The sequence below is a fragment of the Thamnophis elegans genome, chromosome 1 (genome assembly GCF_009769535.1).
Source record: "Thamnophis elegans isolate rThaEle1 chromosome 1, rThaEle1.pri, whole genome shotgun sequence".
In the NCBI taxonomy this organism is placed as follows: domain Eukaryota; kingdom Metazoa; phylum Chordata; class Lepidosauria; order Squamata; family Colubridae; genus Thamnophis; species Thamnophis elegans.
Window position 1 is genome coordinate 116,124,957 of NC_045541.1, and position 18,782 is coordinate 116,143,738.

General features: G+C 37.9%; 1 protein-coding gene across 1 annotated transcript in view; it reads left to right on the top strand.

Annotated features, from left to right (window-relative positions):
• The window catches only part of LOC116505914 (cytosolic phospholipase A2 zeta-like), a 34,608-nt gene extending 17,104 nt beyond the window's left edge, over window positions 1–17,504 (top strand). Inside the window, exons 8-18 of the mRNA XM_032213412.1 lie at window positions 1,588–1,625; window positions 2,050–2,191; window positions 3,173–3,309; window positions 4,834–5,056; window positions 6,483–6,597; window positions 6,894–7,031; window positions 9,218–9,325; window positions 11,276–11,470; window positions 13,483–13,649; window positions 15,570–15,756; window positions 17,287–17,504. Coding sequence (XP_032069303.1) covers window positions 1,588–1,625; window positions 2,050–2,191; window positions 3,173–3,309; window positions 4,834–5,056; window positions 6,483–6,597; window positions 6,894–7,031; window positions 9,218–9,325; window positions 11,276–11,470; window positions 13,483–13,649; window positions 15,570–15,756; window positions 17,287–17,504 — 1,668 coding nt within the window. The remainder of the gene's footprint in view (window positions 1–1,587; window positions 1,626–2,049; window positions 2,192–3,172; window positions 3,310–4,833; window positions 5,057–6,482; window positions 6,598–6,893; window positions 7,032–9,217; window positions 9,326–11,275; window positions 11,471–13,482; window positions 13,650–15,569; window positions 15,757–17,286) is intronic.
• Window positions 17,505–18,782: the final 1,278 nt, after the last annotated feature.

The window sequence follows — 18,782 nt, forward strand, 5'->3', positions numbered from 1 at the left end:
CCCTTCTATTCAATTATGTCTGATTCCCAGAGACTCCCTGGATAAATCCCAGAAGTCTTCCTGACAAGGTTTTACAGGAATGGCTTGCCATAGCCTCCTTCCTAGGGTTGAAAGGAAGTGACTGGCCCAACATCAGTTAGGTTGTTTTATGCCTCAGACAAGGCTAGAATTCACCATCTTCTAATCTAATACCTTACCCACCACACCAAACTGGCTCTATTTTTTTCTTGTTATTGCATGATTTTCTAATTGTCCTACTTTATTAAATTGGTAATTAATTGATACCAAACTTTAATTTTTATTTTGGTTCTATCTCATTCCCCCCCGCGCTCTCTATACAGCTTGGGGTTCCATATTATCATTATTACTCATTTTTTTTATCATTATAATTTTGGCCAACTCAAAGCAGTAAACATACCTACTATTCCTGCCTATTGTTTTTCTCACAACAAGAAGGTAAATTGTGCTGAAAGGCAGTGTGTGACTGGCCCAAGGTCACTCAGCTGGCTTTCATGCCTCAGGGAGAGCTAGAATTAAATTTCTTGGCTTCTAGGGCAGTGCTTGAACCACTACAATAAACTGGGTCACTATTATGGGGATGTGTGATTTTCTTTGTAATATCTTTTATAAAGCTAGCATGGAAAAATATATCTTCAAGAGTATGGAAACTACCATATATGTATATTGCTTCATATCATCTCCTGGCTCCTTAGCAGGGGTGGGTTTTAAAATTTTAGCAACGGCTTCTCTGCCCAGTTGTTGGGTGGCCGTGGCTATGTTGGGCATGGCCTAGTCAACCTCCTGCACCATGGTGGGGGGACATTTTTGCCTTCCCCAGGCTTCTTAGGCCTCCCGAAACTTCTGACAGGCCCATTTTTCCCCTCCCCGAGCCTCTGCGCGGGCCCTGCAGTTACCTCACATCCAAAATGGGCTGTGTGGAGACTCCTGGGAGGGGTGGGAAAGGTGGGAGCAGTGGGGCGGGGCCAGCAGTGGGGTAGGATTTGGAGGTTGTCCGAATTGGCCATAATGTTAGCTACGGGTTCTCCCTAACCTGGGCGAACCCGTAGCAGCCCACCTCTGCTCCTTAGCATTCTCTTTTCTTTGCTGAGGTGTGAAATCATGGTGTTGTTGTACACTCTTTTACTTATTTGATTAAAGTGAGAAGAGTTATTTAGTTTTACTCTTAACAAAACCTCTACAGCCCGAGGCCAAAATTATCATGGTGATAAGAACAATTTATAGTTGTTTATTTCTAGATGCCTCTACTATATTGGCTAGCTCTTGACTCAGGAATGGTGATAAATGAGGACAAATGATGTGTGACACCAATGATTGTCTTATGAGAAGTTAAAGAGTCAAAGTGGTGTCTATGTGAAAGTCCATAGACCCTTTTAGCAAACAATGTGGCATACCTATGAAAAAAAGGAATATCTTCACTTAGTACTTCCTGTTTTAACAAACATATTAATATGAAGGTTTGGATCATAGCAGAGATAGAAAAAGAGCAAGGGAGTTTTCTTAATACCAAAATAAAGTTAAACATTGTATTTTGCATTAGTAAATTTAGTAGGATTCTACTTCTTCCAGGATCAAGCTTTGGATCTGACCGTGAAAGTTGAAGAAAGGTGTGTACATCAGAAAATATCTGTGAAAATCAAGATTCAGCAGCACTATTATATATAAGATCAAGTACAAATTAAAATATCTGTCTGTATTGAAGAAAGGGATACCAGGGTTGTAAGCTAGAGCAGGAAATTGAAAAAAATATCCCAGAAGAAGACTGTGGCAAAACATTTCCAAGAAAGCCACATGGATTTATTCATGAAGACACCAGGAGTGAGTTTGACTTGAAGGAGACTTTATATTACCTTAATTTACATTAAGTCTAAATAATTGGATTAACTGGCTTTCAGTATCATGGATTTAAGGAAAAATATGCTTCTGCTGGTTAAAACAAAGAATAATACCATGCAGTTGATTTTTCACACTGAAGTCAATTAGATGGAAGGATAGAATCTGGATGTTTTTATTCTTTTTTCTCCTTTCTAGGAACCATCCTATTGATATGGATATGCGTATTGGCTTTAAACTTTCCAAAGGAGAGCAAGAATTTTTGGCAAGGAGAAGGAGTATTGTTTCTCATGCTTTAAAGAAGGTATTAAAGCTGAGGGTACCACCTTGGAAACATGAGGTAGAAAATGCCTTTTTAATCAATATATTTGTTTAGTTTTTCTTCCTAAGATCAGCTTCTCTTCAGGAGTCAACAAAACTTTATTTTTGTTTTCTTTAGAGGTACAGTTTAAACTTGAGGAATTGAGTACATGTTTAATTTTGAAAAAAAAAAGCTTGATTATTTTTTCTTGATTAGCTGGAATTGATGTCCCCAGGCAGTGTTTATCAAATCTGGCAACATTAAAATGTGTGGTTTTCAAACCCCAGCATTCCTTATGCAGCATTGGGAGCACAAACAGAAACCAAATCCCCCCTTGACCATTTAAATTAGCTGAGACTTAAGAAATCCTAGCTGAATTTACAGATAGTTTAACAATGCAAAATTTATTTTTTAAGGCAGAAGATGCTGTGGAGCAAATGCTTTCTTCTTGTTCTCATTTTATTGCTCCTGTTTTCTCTGTAAGATAACATTAGACAAGATATACACAGATAGTCCTTGACTTGTCACAATGGGGACTGACATTTACATTGCTAAGTCAGGTGGTGGTTAAGTGAGTAACATCTGATTTTATGACTTTTTGTCATAATTGTTAAGCAAATCATGTGGGGACTTCCCTCATTGCCTGATGCACAATACCCATGTGATTTGCTCCTCATAAGCCTCCTGGGGAGGTCACAAATGATCACATGATCCCGACACACTGCAACTATCATTTATTTATTTATAAAATTTATTTGCCACTTATCTCATATCCAGATGACTCATAAATCTATGCAGGTTGCCAAATTCCCAAATTTTGATCATATCATCTGAGGATGTTACAGTAGTAGACAGACTATAAGAGCCACTCACAAGTCTCTTTTTTCAGCCCTGTCATAACTTTGAATGGTTGTTAAGTGAATGGTTGTAAGTCAAAACTACTTTTATATGTACTATCTAATGAAAAAAAAGGAGAAAGGATCACTTTTATCTGTCTTGAGAACATTTCTGTTTTTCTAGGTTCCTATAGTGGCTGTATTAGCTTCTGGTGGAGGGATGAGAGCAATGACCAGTTGTTATGGCAGCCTGTTTGGACTACAACAGCTGGGCCTCTTAGATATCCTCACATATTTTAGTGGCATCTCAGGGTCTACATGGTATGTAACCAAAAATCCTTATTCCTTCCAAACTCGGTTAAACGTCTGTTTAGATAAAATTTGCTATCAAAGTTTGATATTGATCTCTTCATGGCTACAATAAAAAGAGATGACCTAGATTCCTCTCCCTTAATTATTGGCTTAACTGTTATGACATAGCCTAGTAGACATAGTGTAGCCCTAAGCTACTAGAAACTGTAGAGATTGTATTTGGCAAGTGTGTACAGAATAAAGTTGAATTTGGTAAGAATGCTGCCGAGATGCATGACGCCACCATAATAGAGTGAGGAAGGGCCCTCTTCAAACAGAAGGTATAACTGCATGCAGAAACAAATCCTTTCTTAATTGGTTTATAAGGCCTTGATAAGACCGCACTTGGAATACTGCATCCGGTTTTGATCACCACAATGTAAAAAAGATGTTGAGACTCAAAAAAGAGTGCAGAGAAGAGCAACAAAGATGATTAGGGGACTGGAGGCTAAAACATATGAAGAATGGTTGCAGGAATTGAATATGTCTTGGGTGACATGATAGTTGTGTTTCAATATCTAAAGGACTGCCACAAAGATGAGAGGGTCAACCTATTCTTCAAAGCACTAGAAGGCAGGACCAGAAGAAATGGATGGAAAGTAATCAAGGAGAGAACCAAGGAGAAATTTCCTGACAGAACAATTAATCGGTGGAACAAGTTGCTTCCAGAAATTATGAGTGCTCCAACACTGGAGGATTTTAAGAAGCAATTGGACAACCATTTGTCTGAAATGTATAAGGTTTCCTGCTTAATCAAATGGACTAGAAGACTTGCAAGATCCCTTCTAATTTTGTTATTTTATTAAGTGAATCATGTGGGCTAGCTTAACCTATGAAGACTTTTATATGGAATTACAATAAAATTGTAATAAATGGGGAAAATTCTGCAATTCTGGGAAGCCTCTTTAAACTATCAGATTGTAAGGCAGTGTTTATCAACCCTGGAAAGTTTAAGATGTAGGAATTCAACTCCCAGAAGTCCCCAGTAAGCAGGTTCCCTAAATCTGTCTTTGTTTTTGAATTGTGTGACCGAGAAGCCATAATAAATAGTCCAACTGAGCATGAAGTTGGCATTCTACAATAGAGACTAGTGTTTGATCATTTCACTTATGGTTTGCATAGTACTGGAAAAAGAAGGTTAAAATATAAAGAATATGGACAAAACAATTATTTTGATTTTCTCTAGAATTTAGTGAGAGTAAATTCTTATCATAGTAGGTTTAAACTACACTCTTTATTACTGGCTTAAATGAGCTTAGAATTTATCCTAGCTCAGTTCTTTTCCTAATATATTTCTATTTCTTGCAGTATAGCACCAACATCAGAGGTGCCATATTGTTATCTTATTCCAGTCATAATGGAACATGTATGCAAGAAAAACTATGCCTGATACCCAAGCAATTAACTTACTGTCTATTAAATATTGGAAATATTTGTAGATATTTCATATCTTTTTTTTTTTTTTACTAAAATTCAAAATTATGATTTTGGTAGGTGTATGTGTATGCTCTACAAAGACCCCTACTGGTCACAAAAAAATCTCCAGAATGCAGTTGACAGTGCTCAGAAAATTGTAACAAGTGGAAAAGTTGGGGCATTTTCTGCTGAACAACTCGCATATTATTTTCAGGAGTTAATTGCCTTGGAGAAAACAGGAAGAAAGGCCACCCTTGTGGATTTATGGGGCCTTATCATAGAGTACATCCTAAACAACAAGGTAAAAATCTGCACCCTAAAATTTGTGAAAGAAGAGTTACAATATTATGAGGTAGCTTGTTTCTAATTTTAAGACTAGGAATGAATGTAATACTTCAGTTGTAACCAAAATGTATTATTACTGAGAGAGAATCAGTTTGATGTAGTGGTGGTAGCAGTAGTGGTGATAGTGATGTAGGGTAAAAAAAAGGAGATGTGAGTTCTAGTCCTGCCTTAGGCACAAAGTCAACTGGGTGATTTTGAGACAATATCTCCCAGTCCTAAGAAAGAGGCAATGGCAAATCACTGAAAATCTTGCCAAGAAACTGCCTGAACTAGTTCTGGTACCTGGCAGATTTCACCAATGACTCAAAGGCACCACAGATAAAAAAATATTACTACAATAGTATGATAAATTGAATAATTACAATTTTATAATTTCTTGATTGAACAATACTTTTTGAATATATCCCAAGTTGCAGAGAAAACAAATGAACCATGTTTTCCCGAACACAAACCATGTTTTCCTGAAAAATAAGACAGGGTCTTAGTTTCTTTTGACCCCCAAAGTAAGCACTTGCCCTTATTTTTTTTTTTTGGGGTGGTGGTCTTATTATTTTTGTGATTCAGGAGGTGGCGACTATGGTCACCTCATGGCCGCTGCTGTGTTGTGATATTTTCGGGCTTATTTTAGGGGAAGGGCTTATTTTAGCACATGCGCTCAAAAGCCTGATTGGGCTTATTATCTGGGGAGGTCTTATTTGGGGGGAAACAGGATATGCCATTGTGTATTGCTTAATGGGATGGTGTTGAAAAATTAATTTTAAGATATTAGGGTTAGGGTTACTGCATGGGATTGATGGATTATTTATGTAATGTTTGAAGGTTATTATGTCTGAGATCATATTAGTTTCCCAATAAACTATATGATCAAAATATAAACAATTTTTATTTTCTATAGGAATGGTACATCTTAGACACTAATAAGAATTGCTACCAAAGATGAAGAAGATGTAAATCTAGGCAATTTAAATGGGCAGAACTATTGACTAACTTTTAGTGTAGTAACATGATTCTTAATATTTAACAAAAAATAGGGTTTGTTTAATGATTAATTATTTATTCAATTCTAGCAGGTGCCATTATTCATTCTTAGCATTCCCTAATGCAGTATTTGTCAACTTTAGCAACTTTAAGATGAGAACTTCAGTTCCCAGAATTATCCAGCTAGCAAGGTGGCTGAGGAATTCTGGGAGTGGAAGTCCACTCAACCTAAACTTGCCAAGGTTGAGAAACACTGCCCTAAAGTGTTGGAATGAAACTTCCATAATTGTCAGAAGACAGCCAGATTGAGGAAGGTATAGCAGAGTATAAAGCTGTTAAGAATTTCACTTGGAAAAGTTAAGTGTACATCAACTGACTGTGGTGTTTTACTGTATCTTACCCAGAAGGATCCAACAAAGCTATCTGACCAACAGAAAGCAGTCATAAAGGGACAAAACCCATATCCTATTTATGCAGCTCAAAATGTGAGGTTGAATATTAAAACCAGCGAATTTACAGGTATGAGGGTAGGACTGAAGTTGGATTGCAAAGTAGTTAAAATCAAATGCAGTCTGAAACCACACAAAGGTCATTTTTCTCCAATTGGGCAAATCAAAAGTGGAAATGAAGTCAAAGCAAAATGATATTCTCTAAATTGTTGCTTTGGGGAAAATGGGTGGCGGGAGTATAAATACATGAATTTGAGCTCCTGAACAAAAGGTGCGATATAAATCTAAGAAATGTGATACATGGACTTGGACAAGAAAATAGTAGTGCAACTAAATTGGAGCATGTTTTTTCATTCATTTCTTTAGAATGGGTTGAATATACACCCTATGAATTTGGTATTTATAAATATGGGGCTTTTATACGCATGGAAGACTATGGGAGTAAATTCTTCATGGGACTATTGCTTGAGAAACATGAGGAGCCCAGAATCTGTTTCCTCCAAGGTAAGATCAGATGCATAAGCTGGTGATAAGGTAGCTATTTTTTTTTCACTAACCAACTGAAAAAATGTTACCCATGTAATATTTTGTTCATTAGGATTGTATGTATTGTACATTGTTTAAATTTATTGTAAACTATTTTAATTTGCTATTTCTCACACTTTGAAGGTTTTTTTTTATTAATGAAAAATGGGTTAGGCATTTTATAAATGGAGACAGATGGAGAAGGATCTAATCAAGTGGCTGATTTCCTTGTATGGTTGGTGGCCCACGGAGGGGTTTTTAATGAGTTCTTATTAGATGGTGGACTTTTTAAATTTTGTAAGTTGCCTGGAATCACCTATGTGTGAGTTTGGCAGCTATATAAATAATTAAATTAAATTAAATTAAATTAAGTTAAGTTAAGTTAAATTAAATTAAATTATTTTTGGATATGAAAGGACACGAATTCTACATTCCTTAGTTCCACACTCTTCTCTTGAATGAAACTCATCAGCAATAGTCTTCAACATTACTGATCTAGAAACTCAGACTGCATGCTGTAATCACTATATCCAACAGGTGGGTTCAAAAATAATTTTTCAGTCATCACACAACCGCTAGTCTGTAATTGTCACAAATTTATTACTTTATAGCTAGGATTCTGATCAAAGTGTTATCCCAACAGTTATTAAGTGCAGTGAAATTATGCAATTAAGATATACTGGATCCATTTCTTTATTTCAAATAATGTTTGTTTTGGTTTTCATTGTGAGTTTGGATGCTTGGCAACAGATTCAATTCACTTATCTGATAATCGTTCGATTTTGAAGAGTGTTGTATGGCATGGCTATGCCTGTTTTGTCTGTATTACCATTTTTGAAGCTGTCATCTGTACTCAGGTGTCAAGAGATGTAAACCCTAAATAGTCCACAATATGAAAACTTATGCAAGTTAATTAATGAATCAAAGGACATCTTCTCAATTTGCTTCATCCAGTGCCTTAAAGTTTTTATAGGCTTTGAACCTACTGAGAGACTGTTCTTCTCATTCGAACACAGGTAGTCCTTGATTTACGACCACAGTTGAGCCCAACATTTCTGTTACTAAATGAGACAGTTAAGTGAGTTTTGCCCCATTTTATGGCCTTTTTTGCCACAGTTCTTAAATGAACCACTGCAGTTGTTAATTTAGTGTTGTGGCCCAGCAGGAGCCATTGGAGCTGCCGACAGACTCTGATAGCGAGAGACCTTATGAGTCAGCTCTGGAAGATGTGGAGGACCCTGGGCAGGGTTCAGACTCCGAGCAGGGACCAGAGAGGCTGGTTGGTCACCAGGAGGTGCCTGAGGCATGGAGCAGCGGTGAAAGCCAAAGGGAGCTTGTCCCTGACGTCAGGCCCTGGAGCAGTGGTGAAGATGTCAGGCCCTGGAGCAGTGGGGAGAAGCTAAGGGAGTTGGTCCCGGATGCCAGGCAGAGACGGGCTGATAAGCGCCAGCAGCAATTACGGAGACATAGACGATAATTGGGCCCAGGTGGTTGTGATTAGGCTCCTCCCAAGAGAGTATATAAGAAGAGACTTTGGGAGGACACCTTTTGCAGGACACAACCGTTATACTAAAGCTGCAGAAGCTCTTGTGTGCATTTCTTATCTGTGGAAGTCTGGGTTGCTGCCAAAGTCTTGCCTGTGAGTTAATTACTGTGAATAAATTGGCTAACAGTCATCTTGTGTGGGTGTGACTCACCGTACGGAGGGGGGGGGGTTCAGAACACGTTAGTAACACATTGTTAAATGAATGTGACATCCCTATTACTTTGTTTGTCAGAAGGTCACAAATGGTGATCATACGACTCTAAGACTCTGCAACCGTCAAAGATATGAATCAGTTGCCAAGCATTCAAATTTTGATCATGTAACCATGGGGATGCTGCAATGATCATAAGTATGAAAAATGGTCGTAAGTCAATTTTTCAAAGCAATTTGTAACTTTGAACGATCACCAAACGAATGGTTGTAAGTTGAGGACTACCTATGTAGTAGTTGGGTCTTGGCATCATTACTCTGAATCAATCTTTGCTGCCTCTTGACTTTACTGAAGGTAGTGTGCAGGGATGATTACAGAGATCCATAAATTATGCTCAGTTGAATCTTCAGAAAACGTTCTGCAGTTTCTAGTGATCTGAAAAATCTCTTTGCTTCACTTCTATTGCAGGAATTTGGGCTAGTGCCTTTGCGGGCAATATAGATGACATGTGGGAAGATGCAGAGATTTCTCAGCTGAAATTCACAGAATCTGTGAAAGATGCCATCAGAATTGCAGGTAAAGGATATTATTTTCAACATTTTTTAAAAATATGTGTTAGAAGCATTTCTCTAATTAGGATTTCTCTCATTTTACTGACCAAACAGATACTGCTTATTGCAATTATTATTTTCTGTTACAAGCCCCTTTCCTGTGTTTATATAATATACGGTGAAGCTGTTTCAGTAAACATTTGGTGTTTGTTCCTATCACAATCAAAAGCTGTTCAGGGTAAAAGTCCTTTATTCATAATAGACCAGAAAATGGGTCTCTAGAACAATTCTAAACAACACTAGAACTAAGAGCAGTGGATGGATTCAGCCAGTTCACACCTATTCGGGAGAACCCATTGTTGGAAGAAAGCTTATTTTGTTTTTTTCCACTTTACAGGGCTAATCCTGTAAGGAAGGCAGGAAGGAAACATTCTGGTATTGTTTTTAGCCTAATCTTTATTGCTCTGCTTACAGAAACTGCCTCTCTGGTTAACCCTTATTACATTGTAACAGCTAAGGCGAAGCGCCCATTGATCTAAATGATGTTGAGTTGGTCACACCCACACAGTCACATGACTACTGAGCCATCCAGCTGGTTATTAGGGCAGAGAATCCTAATGTTACATTGTTGTTAAATTATTTGAATCCCACTACTGACTAAGAACATGCATTATAAAATGCATTACATTCCTGCAATATTTTAAAAAGCATCTATAGAAACCGCTTGCATAAAGCCATTATTTTGAATTACAGAAATAATCCAATATTTACGTAAATGTAATTTGTTTAATCTAATGGGAGCACTTTTTCTAACACGGGATTCTATGATTTTGAAATAAAAAATAGCAATAGTTTGGCTGCCTGGTATAGATAAACATAGCATGATCTTATTTCAAGGGCACCACCATTTTTGAACTAGAGTGTGATCAACATGACTGATATAATAACATACGTATATTAAACATTTCCCATATAATTTGGATGTGAGGTATGGAAATTAATGAGATGCAGAGAACCTTGTATGTTACTTCAAGATGGTTACCTTCTAGTATTTCCTGTCAAAATGCATTATGCATCTATTCCAGGGGTGGTCTGCTGGGGGTTCACAGGGATTTGGGAGAACCTCTAGCTAAGATTCTGTGCAGTTTGGAGAATCCCCAAATCCCACTCCTGGCTGGCCCCACCCACCCACCCCTCCCAGGAGTCCCCATGCAGCCTGTTTTGGATACAGGTAAGTGCAGGGCATGCACAGAGGCTTGGGGAGGACAAAAAATGGGCCTGCCTGAATTTCGGGCCCATTTCCATCCTCCAGAGCCTTGGGAGGCCATTTTCACCCTCCCGGAGGCTCAACAAAAGTCTCCAGAACCTGAGGAGGGCAAAAACGCCACCCCCCGGTGCAGGAGGCTGACTAGGCCACACCCACCATGGCCACGCCCACCCAGGAAACAGACAGAGAACCCCTTGCTAAAAAATTTTGAAGCCCACCCCTGATCTATTCTATCTTTACAGATTGTCTTTGATAAGAAAAATAGTATTAGAAACCATTTGTTTTACAAGTAAATTATTTCCATAAAAAGTGATGAATGCAGAAAGGAGATTGCTTGGAATAACTTTTCTACAGTTAGATTTCTTACTGTTCATTCAAAATAAAAAAATGCTGCCATTTAAATTCATATACGTTTGCCGCCTTGTATATACTGATAATATTAACTGAATATTAACTTTTTTTCTGAGATTCTTGAAAAAAGGACCATGTTTTCTTGAAATAACATACAAATTTCAAGTATAACTTCTTAGCATCTCTTTTTAACTTTGACTCAGTAAGGTTAGGTCTGTGCGGCTGGCACAGTTTAAAGTTAAAGTTGCTTGTACCCATAAACCACAATAATTTATTCTATACACAAGTGATAAAGTTGCCTGTATAATGGAATAACGTAATGGAAGTACTTCAACTATGCAGCTTTTTGTCTTGCAGATGAACTGTTGGGTTCTCAGTCTCTTGACCCTTCACTGAAACAGTCTCAAGGTATCATGCCAGGAGGAGTCTTTACACATTTATTTAGCAATTTAGTTAAATCACGAATCACCACCGGGGGAAATTTTAACTTTCTTCATGGACTGCATCTGCATCGGAACTATGTAAATGATCAAGAATTTGTAGCATGGAAAGGTAATGCTGTGCATAAGAACTTTGGCTGTAAATAACTGAATTTTGGGTCACAGAATTACAAATATGAAATAGATGCAACCAGGGGTGAAATGCTACCGGTTCAGGCCGGTTCGTCTGAATCAATAGTAAAAAATGCTATCGTTTGCCCGAACCGGTAGTAAAAAAATGATTGAAAAAGTAAAAAAAAAGTTCCAACAATCAGCTGTGTGACAATCAACTATGCTTCTCAATCTTTGGAACTTTTTTACTTTTTAAAGCATTTTTTACTACCGATCAGCTGTGCAACAATCAGCTGTGCCTGATTGTCTGTGAGGTTCCGCTTCTTTCAGGGGCCATTTTGTGTGAAGTCCAGCTGTTTTTGCATTGTGTGTGAGTCAGTTATGCAGCCACACCCACCCAGTCACATGCCCACCAAGCCATGCCCACCCAGTCATATGACCACCAAGTCACACCTACCAAGCCACACCCACAGAACCGGTAGGGAAAATTTTTGAATTTCACCATTGGATGCTACCCAAGTTTATGCTGCTTTATAAGAGCAAGTAAGGCAGTTTCTATTCCGTGACCATTGTAGTAAAAATTATAAGACAGCAACTAAAGAAGTTTAACTTCATTCTGCTCTGGATAGAGTGAACTGAAGTAGTGTCAATACAAGAATTCTGATGAATTCTGTTTTCCAACTGAGAAATCTATTTATAGACAAATCAAGGCATTTTATTATTGAACTGGTTCTTTTGATGTAAGGGGGAGGAGGTCTACAATCATCACAGTCAGTACAATCTACCTGTGGATTGCTGATGAAATACTAGAAAGGGAAAAATCCCTTGGATTTTAGTAGATCCTAATCAAGAAGAAAAGGAGTGGAGAATTACAAAACAGGTGGAAATCCAGATAAGGAAGAAAAGGAAATGGAAGCTGTGAGTTTGGATATGGGAATAGTTCAGAAATGGAGGAAGTTTCTGATAAAGGATGGAAGAGGAAAGAGGAGGGAGGAGGGGATGGGAACAGGGCAGTCTTAACAGCATTATGGGCCCAGGGCAAAGCAGTTTACTGGTGTCCCTATGATAACTATTCACAGGAATAAAGATGAAAATGGTTGATAAAATTAAACATATATTTATTTTATTTGCACTTCCAACAAAATCGGTGTTGAAACATTAAAAACAACAACTAATGCAACATGATAACCATTTGAACAATACACGAGACTTGAAAAATACAATAATACTCTGCAAGCCATACAGTTGCTGTATTTATATGATACAAGGTGCATTGAAGGGATAACATACACAGATTAGTAGGGGCCTCCTATGCTCGTGGGGCCCATGGGGAAGTGCCCATCAGGTCCATACGTTAAGACAGCCCAGGGTAGGAAAAGCAGCTGAGTGTTCCAGAGGAGGAAGGAAGATATGAAATAGGTAAGGGGTTGCTTTGAAGATTGACATGTGAATCAGTGATTCCCAGGCCAGAGAAGGCCATTTGGTAAGCCATCAAACATTGCATCAAGGAGCAGTTAAGAAATCAACTGTCAATATGACTTCATTCTAGATTAAAGATTCTAATTTGGTTGAAGCATGCTTAAAGGCTGAGCTATTAACTGAATCATGCCTCTTGCCAAGCCATCAGTTCAAAAGCATGCAAATGTGAGTATGATAAATAGGTACCGTTTTGGTGGGGAGGTAACAGCATTCTGTGCAACTTGGCATATCGCCATGTGGCTGCATGACCTCTTTGGACACCACTAGCTCCGCAGGCTAAAAAACAGAGATAAGAACCTCCTCTTAGCTAAACTGCAACTCAGCAAAGCTGTGATTAACATCTGAATACTGGTTGAGAATCCTAATAACCTCAATTTATCAAGGAGCAGTGTAATACCAGGACAATACAATTCTTATTGTTTCCAAGCAAACAGTTTTTGTTTTTCTTATGAACACAGCATATTGATTTCCTTTTTAAATTAACCTTTGGTGAATCTGTCTGTTTCAATAATAATGGTTTTTGGGATATTTCAGGGACACATCTGGATGCTATACCTAATCAGCTGACACCCCAAGAAAGCAGTCTGCATCTAGTAGATGGAGGATTTGCTATCAATTCCCCCTTTCCATTGGTGCTTCAGCCAGAGAGAGACGTGGATGTGATCTTCTCATTCAATTATTCTTGGCAAGCTCCTTTTGAAGTGAGCATTATAAATAAACTTGAAAGAAACGGCTTAGAATCTTCTGATCTGCTATACCATATGTGAATATTGATCCTTAGTTCTAGTTTATGACAATGCTTTATTACTGGACCACTAATAATTTCTGGGTCAATGCTTGAATACCCCAAGTGCAATGACAAATACAATATTTATTAATTAATTTGTGAGGCCAAGGGTTGAGTCTGAGACTTTATATGTACAAAACACATATCCACTGAGTTATGGCTTGCTTCTTTTAATGTTTTATTAAAACTTTATTAAAGTTGCTTTAACTTGGCCAGTTAGGTCTTACAATAGTTTCAATTTGGGATAACTTTATTATAATTATAAGAGTTGGGAAGGGCTAATTAAGCATCAAGTCTAATATAGCAGTCCCCAAACTTGGCAGTTTGGCGGTCCAGCTTGGGGGGTGGAGAGGGGAACCCGGATTGCGTGAATGTGAGTGGTGAGCTAGTATGCATGCACACAGCTCAATTTGTGCAAGTGGTGGTCTGGCAGCATGCGTGTGAGTGCCCGCTGGCCTGCCACTTGTGCAAATTGAGCTGCACGCATATTCTGCCCAGCCACTTGTGTGGCCCAATTCTAAATGCCATGGCCTGGTAGTGGGCTGCAGCCCAGGGGTCGGGGGTCTGTAGTCTAATAATCTGTTCATGGTAGGAATAAGCAAGAGAACCCATAACTTTCATGGCAGTTGATGTGTACTTTCTGTTATCAGTCAGAATCTCCCTTCCTGTATGATAATCCTTTCTCAGTTCCTTCAACTATCAAAGCTTTTAGACTCATTTTGAGTATCCTAAGTTCCTCAGATTTATGTATTATTATTATTATTATTATTATTATTATTATTATTATTGCTATTTTGTGCCCTTGATGAATTAAGCAGGAGTCTGAAATATAGTGGAATAATATGACTTGTTATTTAGGAACTATATTTTGCAGTTCAAAATTGCATTAGCCTTTTTTTGCTACAGTATCACACCATAGAGTAATATTTGGTTTATTTCTTCCTTCATTTTTTCACATTTTTGAACTGCCCATGCCCTTCAGGGTTAACTGTTATGCCAAGTTCCACCATGCCTAACATCTTTACAGTCCTCAGTTAATGGCAATTGGGACTGGAATTGCCACTATTAAGTAACAATGTAGAATGCAATCTCATGGAATTGCATTGTTTAGCGATGGCAGTTCCAGCGCTCTAAGCCAGAGATCTGTAACCTTGGCAACTTTAAGCCCGGAGGAGCAAAGCTGGCTGGGGAATTCTGGGAGTTGAAGTCCACCAAAGGTTGAAAAAACCACTTGTTCAGCACTATGGCATGTTCGCTGAATGAATAGTCATTGACTGAAGACCACTTGTGTTCCCTGCAACTGGTGTGTTTCCTAAAGAAAAAACTCTGCATTTGTTTATTTCTGAATCTTTTCTTTTTTAAAGGGTATTAGCCATCATGCTCAATTTTCTCTCATATGAAAAGTTATGGATTAACTGATATTCACTGCTTGGGATTGTACTATGCCAAGATTGCACCACTCATGCTGAAGTGTCAGATTGAGTCAACACTAGAGCATGGCGGGGGGAGGGATATCTAGTTCATTCGGTGAAGAGTTCTCAGTTTGTTCTCAGTCTTACCTTGGAAATGATCTCTTTGGCAGCTCTTTCTGCTCATACTCATTACCTGCGTTTGCTTTATCAAAGAATGGCGGCAGTTACAAATACTTGTTTAAGGCAGCATTGGTTCAACACAATAAATTACTTCTTCCACAAGCTGGAAATGTATTGTATTGGAAACTATACTGTTAAGATATTCTAATGGGTTAAATCTCAATTGTGTTCATTTTCAAAATATCAGCATAGCTGATTTTCAATTTGGTATACATTTGAAACTTTTCCTTCTCTCCTATCAGGTCTTGCATCAAGCACAGAGATATTGTGAAGAAAGAGGCATCCCTTTCCCACACATTGCTGTGACTGATAGTGACAAAAAGCAACCAAAGGAGTGTTACATGTTTTTGAATGCTACAGATCCCAGGGCCCCCATTATCCTTCATTTCCCCTTGGTGAACGAAACATTTAAAAAATACAAAGCACCAGGTAAGCAATGCATTGATTAATGGATTGATTGACTGTATGCCATCAAGTTAGTGTCAAATCATGATGGCTTCAGAAATTGATAGGATGATCAATTTCTGCCTGGTCAAGTCTTTCAATGGTGCACTCATCACTGCTATAATTAGCCACTCACTTTGTTATTGGTTGTTCTCTTTTTCCCCCCCTAGAAAAGTTGAGACTTTGAATAATGTGTCTAAAATAGGATAATTTTAGCTTGGTCATGTGGGCCTTGAGTGAGACTCTAGATTTGTTCTGTGGTCTGTGTTTGTTTTCTTCATTATTTATGGTGTTCTACCCTAACCCTAACCCTAACCCTAGCACCAATGTTCAAAAGTATTAATACTCTGTCCTGCTTTTTCAAAGTCCAATTTTTACTTCCATAGAGTCGTTCCAGGAAACCCATTTCTTGCACAATTCTATATGATTCTGTAGATTGATTATGTACCTTTAAGTCATTTTTGATTCCTAGCATCCACATAAATAGATATTCACCATGATGGTATAACCTGATCTTTATAGTGCACTCATTGCTACTGTAACAGAACTCATCCATCTTGCTGTTGATCATTGTTTTTTTCCCTGTTTTCTTCCATCTTTCTTGGCATTAGAGGCTTTTCTAGAGAGCTACATCTTTCCATAGTATTATCAGAAGGATGATAATTTGAGCCTGGTGATTTGTGCCTTGAATAAGAACTGTGGTTGATTTATTCAATGGTGCACAGTATTCTCATGAGTCTTTTAAGCTCAAGTTTAAAAGTGTTAATAGCCTTGTATTGTCTTGCAAGACATAGGAGGAACAAAATTGCAGTGAATGGGACAATTATTTCCTGTTCCTAAAAGCATGGAGCATCCAGTTTATTGATGTATTAAATTACATTTATTAGTGACAGATATTAAAATGCCATACTGCATTATAAATTAGTTTTCAGTCATTCTAATATATTTATAAATAAAAACAACACTTTTATACATAAAAAATAAGATAGAACTAAAAATGCAGGATAATTTTGTGTTGTTTTCATGTTTTGAAAAGTACATGGAATACTAACTGGTTTTCTTTATCTTTTTGAATTGAACTGAATGTGCAAATTCAGTTCCATGTTATTGAACTGAATGTGCAAATTCAGTTCCATGTTATTTAATGGGGTGTTAGTGTATACTCTATCTATACGTATGTTTGTACAAGTTTGTGTGTATAAGTGAGGCCTCCATGATAGCTGTAAAAAGGTTAGGATTGGCAAATACAACTCTGAAGGTTTGGCCCTTGTTGTACATGGGGCGTAATTATAAGAAAAGAACAGGGCTGTGATTATACAGTCAACATCTTAACTTTTTGACTCTCTATGTTCAGCCCTGTATGCAAGTGTGTGCAATGCATTCCTTTTTCTAAAAGACCTTTAGAATCTTGCAACTTTCTTTGCTATTTTTCAACCTTCTTCAGAGTTAACACAAGTAATTGTGATTTAGTGGCAAATCTAGGCAAACTACTCACTTTTTCTTCTCTTGTTCAAGGAATAAAACGTGAGACTGAAGAGGAAAAGTCTTTTGGTGACTTCCAACTATACACAGAAGATAGTCCTTATAGTTCCACGAACCTCACCTATGAGCCAATACAATTTGATAGATTGCTGCAATTAAACTGTTACAATATTATCAACAACAAGGATACCATTACAAAAGCTCTCACTATGGCCATGATGCGAAAGAAATTCAAGAAAAAGAGGAAATGATGCACCCGCCCACACAGGTGCATACACACATAATTGGATTCGATTAGAGCTGGATGATTAAGTACCAAAAGGCTTAAGGAGTTGAGAGGATGTATGGAGCAGATACTTTTCTATGAAATTTTAACATTTGGGGTTTTTGCAGTAAGGGCAGAGGCAAGCCAACTGTATAAGTAAGATTGTGAAGATGCAATTTTAATAGTAGCAGTATTAAATATGCATTAATTTGTGTTCACTTTTCTTGTATTCTTCCTATACACTGCCTATTCACACGCTAATCTAATGCAACAAGAAGGTTTAATCTAAACATTTAAACAATAAGCATTTTTAAAGGAGAAAAGTCATTCCCGCAGCCCCCAAACAGATCATTCTGTGATAATATCTTTAGCAGGAATTTTTCTGGTGCATGCACTCCCAGGCAATTATGGGTGGAGAACTTCTCAGTTGCTGACAGAGCTATTTTACAGGAGCCAAAAGTACCTCTCATAAGTGGGTGCTTTATTTTCCTATAACATTTTGCAAGTGGCAAAATACAAACTTTAATCCAACTAGATTTTGTGGAAAATGAGTATCTCCCTGGGCAGAATCTTAGATAGTTATCTACAAGCTGGAAATGCCTTAATGAGTGGCCTGTCCTGTTAAAGGTACTAGAATGCTATAGGTGTTTTGATAATGCATTTCTTTGCTGTCATTTTGTGCTCAACTATTGGCAGGTCACCAAGTATCCTGCTCTGCCTCTTCAGTTTTGTGCCAAAAGGAATTCCTTCCTAGAACTAAAAAGCAAAAGATAACAGCATTTCTCAAATGTTTGCCATAGTGCAATACACCTTGGGGCATGTTGTTTCTGATTTTGGCACCTGCATCATGCAATACTATCCAGCTATATTACTAAAGTAAAGAAGTTGGGAACTGGATGTTCCTGTCCTTTGTTCCAGGACTGATGATGTTACCTAGTTTGGTAATGAAATGCCTGCAAGAAAACAACCAAGATCAGATAGCACCAAGGACACATCAATTCAACCCTGAGCTACTCTCTTCTGTTTATTCCAATAGCTATGTAGGCAATTTGAATTAGACCTGGTTAAAGTCAGCATTGTGGGACCTTGGAGGTCTTTCTAAATTAGGATCAATTGCTCCTTGAAAAAAGGTATCCTGACACTGGATGTTTTTAAGAAGAGTCTAGACCCATGATGGTGAACCTATGGCATGCATGGCACAGGTGGCATGCAGAGTCATTTCTTAGGGCACACAAGGCATTGCCCTGTCAGCTCCAGTGCACAT